We start from the raw sequence: 19,872 nt of genomic DNA, 5'->3' as shown, positions 1-19,872 counted from the left end.
TTCCCAGGTATATGTTTTAAAGTATTAATTTGTTTGGCTATGTCTTTGCTTCTTTTATCTTTCTCCTTTTATTCTAGTGCAAGCCATCAGCACACTGGGGAGTAGAGTTCCAGTGGGCAGGAGCCACTTGGGCATGTTGCGGGATGAATAACTGGGGTCCCCGCCACACAGTCAGAAATGAGAAGCAAGGGCTAGGGATTAGCTCAGTGGTCTAAGCACCTGCCTGGCAATGCAAGGTCATGAGTTCGATCCGCAAAAAGAAAAAAAGAAAGAAAGAGTGAGTGAGGATTGAAGGATGGATTCACATGTGTAACAATTGCAGACTGAACTTCAGGGGAACTAAAGACTCAGGTTTGCTGAATTATCCACCAGTGACATAATTCTACTGCTGGCTTGCTGGGATCAGCAACATGGATGTTGCCTCTGTCTACCAGTGACAGCAGAGACAAACCCTGAAATGAATTTTTTTCCTTTGCTTTTTATTAATTTTTAAAATTTTACTTAATTGTTCTTTTTACATGAGTGTGAACACTGTTTCTAGTTTTTGTTGTTACTGTAGTTGCTTCTTCCTTTTTCTTTTCCCTTCTCTCTTCTTCACCAGTTCCCAAAGCTTGCACAATTTTCCTTTGTCCTCCAGCAGCGCTGCTAATCCATTTCTCTTCTTGCATGTCTCTATTTCTCCTCTAACTCCTTTAAAATTTTCCCCGTGAGGGTAAAACTACCATTTTACAGTATATAATTTTCTGGTTTTAGATTTTGTTGTATAACTACAAATCTTGTTCATATGGTTAAATGTGGCAAATAAATAATTATCACAGTCTATCATTTTCTAGGCTGTGTTTGACGCTATTGTTATTGCTGACTGTACTACTTTAACTGAGGTGACATAATTGTTCTAGTCAGTTGTTCCTCCTGGTATGGAAGCCAGGGTCACAAACAATACTATAGGTTGGTGCCAAAGAACCAGGAGCTAGGCCAAATAGGCAGCGATTTCCCATCCCCAATAAATTGAAAAGTTATGATCTTGCAAAAGACTCAAAACCCAAAGCCAGTTATACCTGGAAGACCTCTCTTAACAGCAGTCATTCCTAAGTGTTTTTGATATTACCAAGACACCTACTAAAAACAATTCACAAACATCAATGCATGAATTAGAGTAAAAAGAAAAAGAAAATGAGAAGTCACAGAAGCAAGATGCAATCCCAGACTTCCAGCTCACCAAAGGCGAACCCTGGGGGGCGATGAGGTGGAACAACTCAAAAGCCACTCACTTGGACTCTCTGAGGTGATAAAAGCACAAGTAACAAAGCAGATAAATGATGCTCTAGAAAAAAAAATCAATTCAGTAATAATTTCTCAGATAATTTCTGAGACGATGATTACAATGAAGGTCATTATGTCATTAGTGAATATAGAGTAGATAGAAGTAAAAAAAAAAGAGGAGCTTAAGAAAAGTACAGAAACCACGAATGTCCAGCATAGGAAAAAATGGAATCCTTGAAACAGATTCAGTCATATATCCAGAAGATTAAAAAAGCTATTGAAAGTATACACAGAAGTATACACAACATGAGGACAGGATCTCAGATCAGAAAGACAAGACTGCAGTTAGTAACCTCGAAAAGAAAGATTTCTTAAAAATAGCAAAGGATCACACACACACAAAAAATCAATCCAACAAGTTCTACATACAACAAAGAATAACAACCTAAGTTTGGCTGGAGACAGTAAAAGGAGATAGCACAAACTACATTGAAAAAAAAAAAAACAAAAACCTATTCACAGGAGTAATGGCAGAAAACTTCCCAAGCACTGACATAGAAATTGAGATCCAGATAAATGACGAATATACAATTCTAATTAGCCATGAACAAAAACAAACGAAAAAACCCCCACAAAACCAAAACTACTCCAAGACATATAGCAGTCAAGATCCCAGAAATTCAAGAGAAGAATAAAACATTAAAAGCTGTTAGAGAAAAGAAACAAATCACCCATAAAGGAAAGTCCATCAGAATTACAGCAGATTTAACACAAACCTTTAAGTCAAGGAGAATGAAGTATTTCAAGTCTTAAAAGAAACCAACCTCCACCCAAGATTGATGAACCTGCAGAACAGTCTTTCAAAATTGACTTCCAGCTCTTCCACAAAATAAGAGTTGGAAGAAATAAGATACTTACGAGACAAACAACACCCAAAATTTCTAAAGAAAAATTTAGAAAGAGATAACAAAAATGGAATGAATTCACCAGGCAAAGTAAATAATTAAACAGGAAGGAAAAAAGAAACGAACAACAGAAAAACAAAATGACAAGGATAATCAATGCATACCAGTCATATCCATCAATGCAAATGGTCTCAATTCACAAATCAAAAGAAATAGATTGGCAGAATAGATCAAGAAACAAACAAACCCTGACAATATGTTGCATAAAAGAAACACATTTAACTCAAAAAGATACTCATAGATTGAAAGTTAAAAGATGGAGAACAATACTCCAGGTCATAGGAACCCAGAAAAAAATCAGGGGTAGCTATTCGATTTGTCAACAATGTGAACTTCAATTCAAGACTGATGAAAAAAGGCTAAGAAAGTCACTATACACATGTTAAAGGAAAATTGCAAGCAGAAGAGATAACAATCATGAATATATATGCATTAAATATCAGTGTACCTAACTACATAGAACGAGTATTAGCAGACATAAAAATCAAATAAGCACTAAACACAATTGTAATGGGGGACCTTTACCCATTATCACAAACAGACAAATCAACTAGAGAAAAAAAATCAAAGAAATAATAAAATTGAACAAAAATTCTGAAGAAATGGACTTAGTAGATATCTACAGAGTATTCTACCACACAAAATCAGAATATACATTCTTTTCAGCTGCACATGCAATGTTATTCAAAATAGACCACACATTAGCCCTTAAGTAAATGCAAAGTTTTAAAATTATCCTATGCATATTATCAGACCAAAGCTCAGTGAAATTGGAAATCAATGGCAAAAGAAATAAAAAAACTTCATAAATACATGGAAATTAAATAACATCTTCCTGATCAACAAATGGGTCACAGTTGAAACTAAGAAGAAATTGGACAGTTTCTACAATTAAACAATAATGCCAAAACAACATACAGGAACTTATAAGATACAGTGAGTGCAGTCCTATGAAAGACATTTGTAATTGTAACCTCCCATATTAGAAAAACAGAGTAGCTCAAGTAACAGCCTAATGTTGAGCCTTAAGCTTCTAGGAAAAGAAGAGTAAGTCAAGCTCATTGGTCATATGAGACAGGAAATTATAGATTAAGCAAAACTGAATGCAACTGAGACTAAAAAAACAATATGAACAATCAATGAATTGTTGTTTATTTGAAAGATTAAAATTGACAAACTCTTGGCAAACCTCATCAAAAAATGGATCAATCGATGCAATTAGGAATGAAAATTCCAACAAATACTGCAGAGAAACAAAGATCAATACCTACTTCTAACAAAATTGAAAACACAGAAGAAATGGACAGACTCCTAAACACAATCGAATTGCCAAAACTAAATCAAGAGGATAAAACTGTGAAATAACCCAATATTAGTCAATGAAATTGAAGATGTAATTAAAAACCTACCAACAAAGAAAAGCCCAGGTCCTGACAGTTTTACTGCTGAATTCTACAAGAAATTTAGAGATCTAATGCTACTAATGCTAAAACTCTTTAGTGAAATACTCTTTAGTGGTACTCTTTTGGTACCAAGGATTGAACTCACAGCCTCATGCTTTCCAGGCCAGCGCTTAGCAAACACAAGGTTGTAAGTTTGATTCCTGATACCACCCCCCAAAAATTAAATAAATAAATAAATAAAATGAAAGGCTGGGGATATAGCTCAGGGGCATAAGTGCCTATTGGAGACCACTAAGCAGCGCCTCAGAGCAGCATTTAAATTTTACAGCCCCTTGCCTGGCAATGGGAGCTGATTCATAGTAAGTGAACCTCTACGAATTACTGGTCCTGGCTGAAGCCTGTAGTGGCCTGTGAGGCCATAGATACCTCAAAGGGCAAGATAAGGCCACAGCTACAGACACCAGGCCCAAACATCAATTAAGTAGATAGAGACTGCAGCTGCAGAAATCACTCCTACAGTCTCACTTTTACCATGTCTTCATGATAAGACAGGGTCTACTGAATTGACATGATCCATTACTTGGATACATCTTTGAAGTGATTCCCAAGGTCCCGCTTACTGCCTGTGCTTTCCTCAGTTTCCCTGCTCCTTGTTTTTGGATCTATTAAAAGTGGGTGTTCCAGAGAAGTCTTTGTCTGAGACCTCAGAATCTCTCAGCTGAAGAGTTTTGACCCTCCTGGAGCCCTAAAATCGTACCATTTTATTTAAACCTCCACCGTACACTCGTTTGGGAGATCAGGGATCTAGGTCAGGACTCGTTAAGTGCCTGCCTAGAAAACTCTTTAATGAAACTGAAAGGGAAGCAATACTCCCAAACTCATTACTAGAAGCAAGTATTACACTGATACCAAAACTAAAGAAAGATCCAACCAAGTAGCAGAACTTTGGGCCAATCTCCCTAATGAACACAGATGAAAAAGTCTGCAATAAAATACTGGCAAACGGCACAGCAAATCATAAACAAGATTATACACCATGATCAAATGGGATTCACCCCATGTATGCAGAGATAGTACAACATAGGCAAATGAATAAATAAATAAATGTAATACACTACATTAAGAGCCAAGGACAAAAATCACACGATCATTTCAATAGATTTAGAAAAAGTATGTGACAAAGTCGAACACCTATTCATGATAAAAACCCTACAGAAAATTGGCATACAGTATCTAACTCAATCTGATAAAAGCTATGTATGACAAACTAACAGCCAGCCACATACTACGAAGTGAAAGCTTTTGCCTTAAAATCAGGAACAAAACAGGATGTCCACTATCACTATTACTATACAGTTTTGGAAACATTACCCAGAGCAAATAAGAGAAAGAAATAAAAAGAGTAAGGGTACAAGAGAAAGAATTTAAATTATCATTTGAGAACAATATGTTTTCTACATAAAAGACCCCAGAAACTCTACCAAAAGACTTCTAGATTTCATAAACAAATTTGGTAGTACAGCTGGATGCAAAGTTAACATTCAAAAATCAATAGCTTTTCAGTATACAAATAAAAAAATTCACTGAGATAAAAATTAGGGAAACCCCAACTTTCACAATGTAACTGGAATAAATGAAATATATATTAATCTAACAAAGAAAGTAAAAGACATTACATAGAAAAAGTATTCTGAAAAAGTAAGATTGAAGAGAGTATCAGAAAATGGAAATACATCTCTTGTTAGGTAAGAAGAACCAATGTAGTTACAATGTCCATACTCTCAAATGTTACACAGATTTAATGCAATTGTGATCAAAATACCAACAGTATACTTCACAGAATTAGAAAAAATAACCCTAACATTCACTTGGAATCAGAAGAGACCTAGAATAGCAAACGCATTTCTGGTCAACAAAAGCAAGGCAGAGGGCATGACAATCCCTGACTTGAAATTATACTACAAAGCTATAGCAGTAAAAACAGCTTGACACTGGCAATAACAAAACAAAACAGCAGACTGAAGGATCAATGGGATACATTAGAAAATGCAGAAACAACTCCAAAGAAACTCAGCCACCTTATCTTTGACAAAGGGACCAAACACTTTCACTGGAAGAAAGATAGCCTCTTTACTAAATGGTACTAGGAAAACTGATTTTCATATGCTAAAGATTAAAAACAGATCCATTTTTCTCACCATGCACTAAACTGAAATTAAAGATTTAGACCAAAGATCTTTTAAATCTACTAAAGGACAGAAAAGGCAGGACTCCTCAAGATATAAGTATAGGCAAGACTTTATGAACAAAACCCTCATTATACAGGAAATATCACAAAGAAGCAACAACTGGGCCCTCATCACATTAAAAAGCTTTTACACAGCAAAAGAAATCACTAAAAGAGTGAAGAGACAATCCACAGAGTGTAAAAAAAATATTTTTCAGCTGTTCCTTAGAAAAAAGACAAATATCTAGAATACACAAAGAACTCAAAAAAATTAGACCTCTCAAATTTAAAGACAATCGAAAATTGGCACACAAATTGTATAAATATCTCGGATGATGTACAAATGGCAAATAAATACATAAAAAAGTGTGCAACATCTCTGTTATTTGAGAGATGCAAATTCAAACAACACTGACATTCCACCTAACTCCAGAAGGAATGGCTATTTAAAAAAAAGAAAAAGAAAGAAAAGCATCATATCACAGTGATATACACACATTTTACAGCAATGCAATCTGTAATAGCTAAATCTTGGAAATAGCTCAAATGCCCATAAGCCAATAAATGGTTTAAGAAGATATTTTTGTTAGACGCAATGCAGTACTACTCTGACATAAAGAAGGGTAAACCTGAGACATTTCTAAGTAAATGAGTGGACTTTAAGACCATACTCTTAATAAACAACACACACATGCTTACAACTGCATGGTTTCTCTGGTGTGAGAAAGTGAAAGGTAAAAAAGGACCAAAATGTACAACTGATACTGTATAATAGGAAAAAAATGTTCAAATCAGAATGGGAACTTGGGAGGGGGGAGAGGAAAAGAAAGGATGGGAAATGGAAAAAGAGAGAATGTTAGGGAAAAGTGTAAACAAAGTTTAACTAAGGAAGAGATGAATGGAGGTGAGGGAAATGGGAAGGAAAGAAAAATCAACATGTGCCATGTGCAAGTACAGATTCCCTAGGACAAATTTTATCATTCTATATATATGTACAGTGTACCAAAAAATAACTTTAAAAGGTAACTATGGCCAAACTGGTACCCACAGCTGCTTTTCTTAGATTACTGACAAACACAGGGAAGAGCCTTCTCTGCCCACTGGCCTTGCAGCAACTTGGGTAACATCAGCAAATTTTTGGTACTTAAATTTCCCCTCATCTTTGCTAACAGTCCTTGGTTCATTCTAAACATGTGTTTCAAAATATTTGTCAAAACTTGTTTGCAAAAACTTTATTTTTGTCTCCTGTTATCTCCATTTCTTAACTAAAAAAATTTTTTTTTCTTTTTAAATTATACTATAAATGGTTGGCCTTTGTTTTTGTTCGTGTAGATTTTTTTTTTTTGGTCTTTTTGAGACAGGGTCTCACTATGCAATTCAGGCGGGCTTTGAGCTCACTTTGTAGGCCAGGCTGGTCTTGAACTTGCAAGGATCCTCTTGCCTTAGCCTCCTGAGTGCTGGGATTCCAGGCATGGGCTACTTACGCCTGGCTTCTTGGTGGGGAATACTGTCCTAAAGGGTTTTGTGTTTTTCCGGGTTTCGTATACCTGGGAACCTGGCACAATACAGCTAAGACAAGTTGTATAAATTTGTGACTAATACCTAAACTTTAATACAATAAAACATATTTTAAAATCTGGGGCAAGAGCTTTGAAATTAACTACCAATTAAGGCAGAAAAAAAGTCAGAAAATTCAAACCCATATTAACTAGACAACAATCTCTTCTAAAATACGTATTTTTTACCTTGCTGCAACCTAAAATTCTACCTTCAGACACAAAACTATAAAAATGCCAATATATAACAACTTTTTAAAAGCTGATAAATTATAAAGCCTTTGTTTTATAGGTATTGACATAGATGTGTATTAAATACTTTGCATATATTTGTGTTTATATATTATTTAATGGCATGAGATTAATTTAAAAATAAGGGCACTCAGTAACCTAAAAACATAAACCCACATGATTCATTATTTATGTAACTTTAAAAAAGTTTTAAAAATTATGACAAAGGAATCCTTAACTGAAAACATGTACACTGCCTGTGTTAGGCAACCAAAATTAAATCTTAAATGCCTAAAGATTTTTTCCTGTTTTGTAAAGGTATAAAAATAACAAAAACAAAGATAATTAAAATTTCTAAGTTTAATATGTTAAAGACTTAAAATCAGAGTCAGATAAACATGGTAACAAATATAGCACTGGCTAGACATTCTTACTGAAATGTTTAAATTGTTTAGCTTCTCACAAAATGGTATATAGTAATAGTCATTATAAAGGTTGCTTCTTACATCAATAAAAGGGGGCCTAAATACAATAGTTTATAGTGATTTAAACAGTTAAAGTATATAGCAAAAATGGCTTTTAAATTCCTGATTCTTTTTAATGAGTAGCAGGTAAATGCCCCAGTCTGCCAACTGCCTATCCCTATAGTATCTCTGTGTCTTTACTGCATCAGTTTAGGACTGGTCCTCAGGGCTACTTTCTTAGACAAGAATGGTTTACAAAGCCTGATAGCTTCTACCTGGTTGTTCTATTCAGCACAAGTTATACTAAGTAACAAAGATTTTAAAACAACATTTCATTATATTACATAGAATTGAATTTCAGAATATTGACTATGGTCTTTAAAGCATTTTCCTTAGCAAAGAAAAAAAGGTACTGTAATCCAGTGGGGACAATGTACCCAGAATTGTACCTTAACTTACTACAACTGTCTTACATGTTTTATATGTTCGTTGGCCTACTGATCTGGTTTTCAATTTATATATATGATAATTAACTTATGAAGGTCATATAAAATAAATGAATCTGATGCTGGAAAAATGAAAAGCAGTGGAGGGGAGAGGAAAAGTAGAATTGAAATGTGTTATCTACATGTACCAATTCTCTACAGTGAATGTAGTCACTGCATACTGCAAATATGTATTAATAAAAGTAAAAATAAAAGGGCACTGTAGAGTTGCAAAGAAAATTGTTTTGAAATACTGACTTATGTTTGTTAGGTATTTTATATCTTGTAGGTAATATAAAAGTGACTGTTAAAAATTAAGTAAGATTAAACAAGTATTTAAAATTAAATAAGTACATAACATCTATTTATAATTAAGACACTAAAAGTATTTGCTATATATAAATTTATATTCTTTGCTTAAAATTTTAAGCATCAATTTGTATCAACGTATTTTATAAATTGTTGATACATAACACTGATAAAAATCAAAAGATATGATCCTTTTAATATCAAAATAACTATTTTAGAGACAATAAATTCTAAACATAAAGACTTTCATTTAACTTAGGTTTAACTAGTTATTCAAAAATAGGCTTTAAAAAATAAGTTTCAAATCATCTCAGGGTTGTTTCTATTCATCATTTTAAGGTATCCTGAAGTTATAAGCACAACTTATTTTATATTCTAATAAGTTAGTTAAAAACTGTTTCTTGTTATAAAGAATTAATAGTTATGACTTACCTGTCTGCTCATTGGTTTGTTTATGCTACCTAGTGTTAATAGCTGTAAGAGATGCTTAAAAATACTTGTGTCTCTGTAATACTTTTCCCTGGAAAAGGAACATGTTTTAATTTGTTCCAAAAGATATAACAGGGCTCATTTTCAGAAAATGCCTTATTTTTTCAGGAACAGCAATCTACGTTTATTCATGTACAAAAATCTACACTTATTCAAGTAGTCACATCATCTTCTGAACCGTCATACTCTCCAAACCCCAAACGTTGGCCTGAATTTCTAGTGACTTAATTTCCTTTGAGCCACTGGTCCCAATCTCTTAAGCCCAGTGGTAGTCTGGGGACTGGGGTCCTTCTGTGAGACACCTTCTGCTTCCCTGGGTCATCTCTCCATCCCGGCAGGAATGCAGGAGGTGGAGCGAGGCTGACTGGGAACTGAAAGTCTCTCACCTCTTTGGTATGGCGTAAGAAACTCGGATGACGAATTGAAGTAAAGCCAAGTTTCACTGATACCATTTCAGGGAGTGGGGGACACACAGCAAGCCAGTTGGATTGCAAGGAGAGCCCGAGGTGGGGTGCTCAGCACAGGGTCTTTGTCTTGCCCATACTGATGGGGTGAGCCAATTTTCTGACGGTAACTATTTCCCTGGTTGTAAAATCGGAGTCTTAGCATTAGTCTTAGTCCAGAAACATATGGAGTGAGCCACAGTCCACAGGAGCTATGGGCGCACGGCAAACATGTGAAGTGCCCACGCAAGACAGCACCTTCCAGCCGCCTTGCTGTGAACGAGCACGCACTTCTGCCATGCTTGCTGCCAGCTCATGCCCTGTGTCACCTATTCCTCCCTAACTGTCCCTATACTCACGTCAGCCATAGTAGCCTCCTGAAATGAGCACTTCTTTTTCATTTAGGTTGCTCACAGTGCACTGGCAACACAGCTGTCAGTGATTTCATCCCATGAGTTCTTTACCCAAGTCAAGACTGCTTGCAGGTTGGTTTCACAAAGCTTCTAGCACATCAAGTGTTAACTGAAGATGTATGAGACAGGAGTGGTGACAAAAATGGTGACAATTAAAAACCCACACAAAAGCAATGCAAATTTGCAGGCACCCAAATTCAGAAAATGTTTATTTTTCATGAACGCATTAAGTACATCAGTTTCAACACACGAGGAAGTGAACTGTGATCGTCTCAGACACAAGCACACTGCTTGTTCTCACATGTGACAATGTATGCACATTGTGTCTGGACTCCAGCTGGTCAGTGGACAGTAAGTCTGGAGTTCCTCTCTTTCTACTGGTGTCTTGGTCAAAGGCATTTGTTCCACTATTTACAAATAATTATATTTTTTTAGCATTTATTTCAAATACTAACATCAATGATATTTATTTTTTTATAATTTAATACATTCCTTGTGTGTTGCAACAGATGTATTAAACACACAGTAATAAACACATAGTACATCTTTTGCAACACACAAGGCTGATGAGGTTGACAGGAGTTGAGTTTTGGGGTAGGACTTATGAGCATCCTGAAAAATCACACTAGGGCTTACTTTCAGGTTGGGCCTCATTTTTGGGAAAATATGGTGAATCACTGCTATTATCTTACTATCTAGTATTTGCTTAAGTACTTGAAATGAGTTTTCTTTATTTTTAAATCACTTTGCTTTTACTAAATGTCTTATAAGGTTCAATAACAAAGATTTTGCAAGAGTGAAAAAAAGTGGGCCTTTCCCACCTCAAAATATGACACTCTTTGAGACACAAATATGAGTTAATAACGGAAGTTTTAAAATGATTGATGACCTATGCATGTGGTGGCATAATTTTATAAAAATATTAAAGTTAATGTTTTGTTATAAATTAACAATATAGCTTTTAAATAAAACATTACAATATTTTCCAAAACCATATATAAACATAAATATATATATACACATATATATATATATATATATTTTTTAGGGAATCTCACTCTGTATTGGACGGCTTCAAACTTAGAGCAATCCTCTTGTCTCAACCTCACTAGTCCTAAGTAAAGAAAGAGCTGGAGACAAGGGCTCATTAGTATTCACCTTCTGATGACTACAGCTCTTTCAGAGCAGTTATCTCCTCTTTTTCCACTCTTTTTCAAAAAGCCATCTTCCTTTGTTTTAAACTCTGTCTCTTTAATTTCTTACTTGAGTTTTTGACCCCAGTAGCTGTGCGTTCCAGGGAAGCCACGGTGTGGACCCCCACCCCAAAACACCATGAAGCGGCATAGTGCAAGGGGGCCTCTCCAGAGGACAAAATGATGGGGCCATCGATGGGAGGGCTGCTAAATCTTCTTCATAAAGTACCCAACATCAGGTAGTTCTTTTAACAGCAGAAAGTAGATTAACACAGCTCTGTCTTATGAATACAGGTGCTATCTCAGGGAAATCAGACAGGTTGGCCTAGACCACACAGCAACGTAGGGGCGGCTGTAAGACAGATTTCGTGTGTTTAAACTTCCAGTGCAGCTCTATGCTGCTTCTTGACAAAGCAGAAACTCTTTTAGTGCCCTGGAATTGGCTGGGGCCCTGCACAGAAAAGGTAACTGACTTTCCAAGTAAAGAAATCCTTCCCTGTGAACTCAGTTTTACCCCTGTACTAATGCTTGAGAGGAAAGAACACACAACTCCACCATGGAGAAAGGACTGCCTGTGTCTCTGCTACAGCACTATGACTTCAGCTGTTTTAAAAATCATACTTCTCATACTTGGCCCATCCCACTATGAGTGAGTGTGTGTCTTCTGAGGTGCATCAGTCTTAATAGACTTTATCTATCACTGATCAACAAAGCACTGATTAGCAAAGCACCTACTGTGCTTTCTTAGGTAACAACACTATAGTATTTAACTTTACTTTTTAGAGGTTTTAGCAGGCCACATTTAAGTCCACATTTTTAGTCCTGGGTCACTCTGACTACTATTTTGCATTGGGTTTCCTTCTGGATGTCACTCATGCACACGGCCTGGGCCAGGCTCCCCTAGGTGAGTAACTCAGAGCCCTGCCAGGAGGGAGTGAGGTCCCTCCCACTGGGGCACATAGCGCATACCATTCAAATAGGCGTTCTGGATGTCAATGGCCTTGGTGGACTGGTCATCAGCCGAGCAGTGCAGATGATGAGATGGAGCCACGAACACTTCCAGCATCCCCTTGGTGAGCCTGGGCTCAAACATCATGCTGCGGCTTCTCACGCTCACATTCTCACAGCCCGGATACAGGTTGTTGATGCTCACAGAGACTGCAGGTCAGAAGGGAAGAACATGAGACTTCACACAGCCCGGTCTGGGGGCCTGCACGCCCTCCCAGGCTGGCCATGCCACTGCTTTTTCCAGAAACCCCACTGTCCCCTCCCACTTAGCTTCAGGTGGGTCTGGGTACATGCTCCACCTGTGTCATGTGGTGCTGTGCCCAGGGAGGCTATGTCAGTGTGTTCTAGTCACTGTACCTCCCCCGAACTCTTTCTGTCCTGCTCTACACCTTGAGAGGCTGAGTCTATGGGCTGCATCCCTCTGGCTTGCTTAATATTCAGTTTTCAGGTTAGGGCACCAACTGGGCGGCAGAGAGGACAAGAAGCAAAAATGTTGTGGTACTTCCTTTCCTCTCATTCCCTGCTCTTCTCTGGTACTACCTGTGTCTCCCCGTGACACTGCCTCCTCCTGGTCAGTTGCTGCAGCAGCTCTAACATTCCCAGGACACTTAAGTTTGTGCCTCTCAGCTTTCCATTATAGGAGTGGTAAGGGTTCTGCCCCCTTGCTCCTGCCTGGGTGCTTCACCGTCTCTCCCACGTTCATGTGAGTTTTGCTCACAACTGCCTTTGGGTGTGCTCGCCCTTGGATCCTGGCTGGCACAGAAGTTATTTCAGGTTGACTGCAAAGTGCTTCCCCAACTGGAGCTAGCCGTTAACATTAAATAACCACATGAGGACATGTGAAGGTTCCTCAAAGGTCTCTCAGTTGCTCTGGCAGCACCCTTAAGTTTGTGGCATTAAGACTTTAATAGTCCTTCAGCAAGTGTTATCTTCCTCCTTAACATCATGAAAACATAGCTAGATTTTAACTACCCTGCTCAGGGTTCATTTCATTCACTTTTACCTATAGCAATGGTACTGAGTTGTCATTTACAGCAAGGCACCAATACATGTATTCTAATTAAGTTAGAAATGAGTATGTGTGGGTCAACATGCACTGGGGAGTTAACTGGGTAACAAGGCCTGGGTATCCTGCATTGAAAACAGACTGTGCTCTCTCCCTACTCCTGCTGCCTGACAGCTTGCAATCACATAGTTAAGACAGAAGCCACCTTTCTGATTCAGGGCTGTGACCTGGGGCCTGGTCTGCAGTCGGTGCTCCCTAAATATCTGGTAAACAAATACACTAGAGGAGGTACACAGTGAGTGTACCTGTACCACCCGGTACTATTGCTTCGTTATCTGTTATCAACGGACACTGCAAGTTATCAGAGAAGTGACCACTTCACCTGGGCAATCTGACTTTTACAATTAATGATCTAATCACAAAGATAACCCCACACTGAAGAGACTAAAGAGTTAAGACTTACGACATGGATAACAGGAATAATGAAAGAAAGAAATGAGGATCAAAAAAGTAGACGGCAGGGTCAGGGTTAGGTACAAGGAATGAAGGCAGGGCAGCAAGGGGAAAGAGTTTTATAAGCATTTTGTTCTTTTTATAAAAGTATAAAAATTGGAAAGAAGGATGTAAGACAAAAGCAAAATGACAAGGCCTTTAAGGCCACCACAGTCACATCCAAGTGTATTTTCCCGCAGATCACACATCTGTAAGACCTTTGGTGACCCCCAGGAATGGGTGTGTCAACCCTGTGCCCTGAAACTTATCTAGAACAACCATCTGACAGAGGTGTGGTCAGTGCCCCGTGGGCCTGGGTTCACTGACCCAGAAAGACAGTATTTGGTAGGCAGCTGTCACTCCTTCCCAGGGGAATAAAAGCTTTAACAGGGCTGTCTATGGTACGATTCCAGCAGTAACTGGGGAACACAGAAATCACAGAGGGAAACTTTTCTGCTAAAGACTGCCTCCTGGTGGTAGGAAGTGGCTGACCCCAAAAAGAACATACTTTGGCATCAGGGTCAGAAGCGACTTTCTGAGCCTGCTGCTTTTTGGTGAAGGCAGGAGCTATCTCTCCTGTCTCTCAAGTGCTCCTCCCTTGAGGCTGGCTTTTTTCCTTCATTCTACAGAGCTACAACTCAACAGCCACAAGCTTCAGCAGGCCAGAAGCTGAGTGATGTATGTGGCAGCAGAAGGACAACTGTTTTAGTTACTTCTCTTTTGTGGCTGAGGCAAAATACCTGACACCCAAAGTTAAAGGGGGAAAGGATTTTTATTTTAGCTCAGAGTTTGCAGAGGTTTTAGTCCATAACTAGAGGGCTCCAAGACAGGGTGGGTTGGTAGGGTGGCATCAGAGTGGAGAAACAGCTCATGACAGGCAAAAGACAGCAAGAACAAGTAACCAAAAGGCTTTAGTAGCTTCTTCCTGCTCCTTTTGTACTCTTTTTAGGATACCAGAATTAAGGCAGTGCCAAAGCAATCAGTGAATTGATTCAGTAATCACACACCCCTAATCCTAGTACCAAACACCCTAGAGCCAGCCACCTTTGAAAAATCCCCACCCAGGACCCACGAGGCTTTGGAGGGACATTTAAACATAAGCCACCATGACAGGCATGAGGTTCACTGGTCACCTCAAATCAGCCTCATGTGTCAGGCCAGTGTGTAAATGCAGAAGCTGCCGATGTCAATTCCCACGTCAGAGGCTCTGAGCATGAGTCAAAGGACTAACACAACTCCATTCCTCTGCCTCCCTCAGGTTCTACTCTGCCCATCCAGGGGAGCCCTACAAGTGAGAGCCAGAGTGGACTCTGGGCTATTACTTGTGGCAAGCAGGCCTCATTCCCAAGACCTGCACCCCAGCCCACCTCCTGACCACAAGAAGAGCTTTTGCTACCAGAATTTATGTGAGAGAACCACAGAAGACCAAAATTATAAAAGCAAATGAACTTCCTACTGTCTGCATAATGGGGGAAAGGCACATTCCCACATGGGCACCACTCCTATGGGAGGAACAAGGCCGGTCAAGTCCAGGAGAAGCCAGTAGGATCCTGAGCACTGGCATGTACAGAGCAGAGCACAGTTACTCTGGCTCTGCAGGGCCACTGTAAAGTGAAGACACTGCTGTTCTGAAACCAGAGGACTTTACTGCAGGAAGCTGCTCAGGGTGGCCTTGCCCCGGTGTCTAGAAAGCAACCACAATTCTGTCCATACAGTCCACTGCCAGGACCTAAACGCCTTGGCTTCATCTCTAGGGCTCTCATCTTTGTGGTAGATGGCTATTTTGAGAATGTAGTATTCCACTAATAAAACACACTGTGAGGACCAGGCAGTGACTAGTGACCTGGTCACCCCATAGCTGGGGGGACCTGTTCGGGGTTCAGGCCCGACCCCACTCCAATGGCTGTACCTTGTGCAGCAGCTGCCTGGACATGCAGTGACAGGGGCCCCCACTAGGGAAGAAGATGGTTCAGGTCTGAAACTGCTGTCTCCTCACCAGCCATAGGCAGGTGCTGGATTTAACAGCGGTGTTTCCCATTACTTTCAAGACTGTAGAAAAATACTCTGCATGCCACTCTGGAGTGGGCAGGCCAACAGGCATTAAGCAGTGTGCACCACTATGGGTCATTTGCCTCTTCTGTTCTTCCCTGAGGCCTCCTGAAAGCCACTTGGCTTTGGGCAAACACACCCTAATACTGATCAAGTGTGATCCCAAGACCCAAAGCATTCCTGTTCCAGTAGACTGTCCCAAAATGTTACAGCAACAGGGCAGCCTTTCACACAGGGTAAGGGATCTGTCTCTGTTCTCTCCTGCCCCAGTGGGTAGGGAGTGGAATGGGGATCATGGGAGACATGGACGTGGGAGATGTGTCCGTAACCAGTACTATGGAGGAAGGCAAACCCAGTGTAGCTGAGGCCTCTAATTTTCTAAGGATTTTAGGTGATCTCTTGTTTTAAATGTTGGAAACAAATTCAATTTTCTTTTTGCCTGGATGTCTCTGGGTCTTGGGCTACTTTCCTTGGAATGGGATTGTGATCCACTTTCTCAGTCACGAAAACTAGACAAGCTGATCTTTGTGCAGCACCCAAAACTCCAGTCAGCACAGCTGTGCTCATCCTGTGAGGCCTTTCTTGGGGGTCTTCTGGCTTAAGTATCCACACATATTCTTATTAAGTATCCCTTTGATCTCTGCCTTAGGAGCAGCCAGTACGCAGCTAGCCACACTGCCTTCTCTTATTCCTTTCTGGCAGGGATCACTTTCTTAAGACTTGTAAGTCCCCAGTGGACTTTCTTAGACATGGGCCTCTTGAGTCAAGGATGAGTTTCAACTTCTAGGAAGGGAAAAACTCATGGGAGGATTTTTTCTCTCAGGCCCTCCTGGGAGCAAAGCCAACGTCCTCTGAGCTGATAGACCTCCAGAAGACTATCGAATAGAGCTGCATGGAACTTAGAGAAATGTCTACTATCTGGACCATCTTCCTGGAGAAGTGGGCTGCTGCTGCCCACCAAGTGCAAAACAGAAAGACTCAGCCAGAGAAGGTAGAACCTCGCCTGCTCACCCAAGGAAACCGAGAGAACAGGAGAAGCAGCCTCCTCGCCAGGCTGCAGGCTCTCCTGAGAGCCCCTGAGTGGCATCTTCTCTAGGAGCAGGCTCTTCTCCAGGAATTGTCTGTCCCAGTGCTCTGCACCCCAAGTCTCTCCATCCTCAGCTGGAGGATGGCTTCAGACAGTGAGGCCCACTGACAAAATCACCATCTTGACCTGTATCTTATCAAGGGCCTTATCAAGTGTGATCCCAAGACCCAAAGCATTCCTGTTCCAGTAGACTGTCCCAAAATGTTACAGCAACAGGGCAGCCTTTCACACAGGGTAAGGGATCTGTCTCTGTTCTCTCCTGCCCCAGTGGGTACTTTAGAGCCAGACTTGGAAAATGACAGAGGAGAGGACAATGGAGGCATCATTTCTGCAGGTTGAAGGCTGAATAACAGTTAAAAGTTTCTTTTTCCCAGGAAACTCATGTCACTGCCTATGGCCTGTGGAGAAAAAACTCTTCACAGTAATCAAGAGCCAAACCACTGCTTCTAAACCTCTTTTGATCTACTGATCTGGTGCTTATCTCTCTCCTCTCTTTTTTTCTCTCTGTCATGTCAGGCTCACCTCTTACTCCTTTTCCCTACCAGAACAGGCAACCCTCTCCAGATTTGGCATCAGTGACTGCCAGAGAAGCACACACTGCTTACTGCTGACCTGGAGCCAGAGACTCCCACTCCTCAGATCCCCAAGCAAATATGTTTTATGGTGCCACCACCTTCAAAGAGAGCCATCAGAACGGAGAAAACGGGACATGTACACGCGTGTAAATGTCCTTATGCAGTGTCACTGACAAGTACTGGCTCAGGCACTGGAGGCTCCGTGACCCGGCAGCTTGGGACTCAGGGCAGCTGCTGTCATCTCAAGGCTCCAAAGGCCTCATGACATTGTGGGGAAAGCACTCCAGAAGGCTGTCGTGTGCACTGAATGAGGTGTCAGCATACCACATTTTGTCCAGTTTCCTGGCACATGGTTGGTGCTCAAAAACATGAGCAGTGTATCAGCAATATTACCAGCATGCTAAACATAAAGCCACACTGGCGGCATTTCTTGAGTTTCAATTGTATCGTTGTACGCAGAGAAAGAAGCTGAGAAGTTTGAGTAGATCTCAACCCACTGCTCCTGGCTGCTCACACTCCCTAGACATCTAGTCTCACTGAGAGAAGAAGGGCACAGACACAAGAACTGCAAGGTATTCTTTTAGTTTAGGGAACAACTAGGACACTTCTGTAAATGTCACATGTAGAAAATGTACCTGGGGCACATGGTGAAACCACTGACATTGTTTAAGAATTCTTGGAACATCTCTATTCTAATTCTCACAAAAATTAATTTCCTCTAAAGGGGAACTCTTGAGAAAGGACAGCAGTCTCTTCTGCATACTGCAAGTGTCTCTCTTCAGGGAAGGAAAGGCAACTCTGCAGGGCTGGATATGAACCTGAAATCCCCTGCAGTGAACAGCTACTTGTTTCTACAGATGGGAAGAAGAGAGGGCTGGTGTGGCATGGCCTAATGCACCGACTGCTACAACCACAAAGGAGCCTTTGGAAACACTGTAACTCTGGATGGGGCAGGAGCAGCGCTTCTTCGGGAAGTGGCTTCTGTTGCTCTGGTGTGCCTGAAGCACTCATATGTCTGGTGTGCCTGAAGCACTCCAGAAAGAAAGCAGAAGAGTGAGCTGCCTCTTGGGGGCTACAACTACACCTGTGCTATGTATGGGCAGGAACTGCTGCAAAGGTAAAGGCACAAGGAGAACAAGATGCTGCCCTACAGTGTGCACAGCTGTGACTCTGGACCTGTGCATCTGTGTGATTTTGTTTTGTGTGGGATCTTTTCTGCTACAGTTGGGACTGTTTGCCCTCACTGGGCAGGGGTCAGGTGGACACAAGGCCAACAGCCAACTCAGACTGAATCTGGAGCCACCAAGGCTATGGATTCCGCTCGTCCATAGGCCAAGGGACCAAAACCTGCTCATCCTGGGCTTCGGTCTGCTGGATACGCCACAGCCACTCAGGGGCTCCTACCGGTGGGTTTTGTAGCCAGAGGTGATGGCGGGAAGCGAGTGGAGCTGGTGGAGGAGAGGCGGGGTCGGCGCCTGCGGAAGAAGCTTCTCAGCAGCCCGCACTTGAGAGATTCTACCAGGGTGCTTTTCCCAGAGCCTGAGTGGCCGAAGAGCTTGAGCTTGATTCTCGGCTGCAGGTTCTGTGTGGGACGGAGCTGCTGGATGAAGAGCCCTCGATGCGTGTCCTGGACATGGAGGAAAAGAGCTCAAGGTCATAGAGAGGCAGAGCCCCAGCCACATACTGTTCATAATTCTCAGGGATCCCATTCTTGGGTTTTGCTCATGTTACAGATGTATTTTTTCCCTTATCTCCACTGAAATTTTTTTTAAAAATGGGCATACAATGCCCATTTTTAAGTACGCAGTTTACAGGTTCTTAGTACAGCTCAAACATTGCGTAACCAATGCTGTAATGTAGTTCCAGAGTACTTTCTTCACCCCAAAAGGAAACCCAACCCCTTGGCAGTCCACAACCTTGCCTGCCTGCTCAGCCCCTGCCAACCACTACTGTGTTCCGTCTCTGCTTTTTGCAGGGCATTTGGATGTAAAACAAATTGGGTGATTCGACTATGAAGCCATGGATTTTAACACGACTAGGACGAGCTGAGTGGTCTGTTCATCTCTGTGTGCAGGGCCCAATTCCTCAACAGCACTATCACAGAACAGGTGGGCAAGGAGGTGGGGCAGCATGAGGTACAAAGCTGCCTGCTGTACAGAAGCAGAAGGACACAACCATCTGTGTGCTTGCTTCTCAGTCCTACAGGGAGAAACA

The 19,872-nt window shown here is 40.9% G+C and overlaps 1 protein-coding gene across 2 annotated transcripts in view; it reads right to left on the bottom strand.

Annotated features, from left to right (window-relative positions):
• Positions 1 to 19,872, bottom strand: part of Dapk1 (death associated protein kinase 1) — a 177,961-nt gene that overhangs the window by 11,806 nt on the left and 146,283 nt on the right. For both annotated transcript variants that reach the window (XM_003475059.5, XM_013158313.3), the window contains exons 19-20: positions 19,063 to 19,285; positions 12,411 to 12,599 (exon numbers count right to left, since the gene is read on the bottom strand). In XM_003475059.5, the coding sequence (XP_003475107.1) occupies positions 12,411 to 12,599; positions 19,063 to 19,285 (412 nt within the window). The remainder of the gene's footprint in view (positions 1 to 12,410; positions 12,600 to 19,062; positions 19,286 to 19,872) is intronic.

Source organism: Cavia porcellus, unplaced genomic scaffold (assembly GCF_034190915.1).
Source record: "Cavia porcellus strain 051 isolate PalLab524CR breed Dunkin Hartley unplaced genomic scaffold, mCavPor4.1 scaffold_2, whole genome shotgun sequence".
Taxonomy (NCBI): Eukaryota; Metazoa; Chordata; class Mammalia; order Rodentia; family Caviidae; genus Cavia; species Cavia porcellus.
This window is presented reverse-complemented; position numbering and strand designations above follow the sequence as displayed.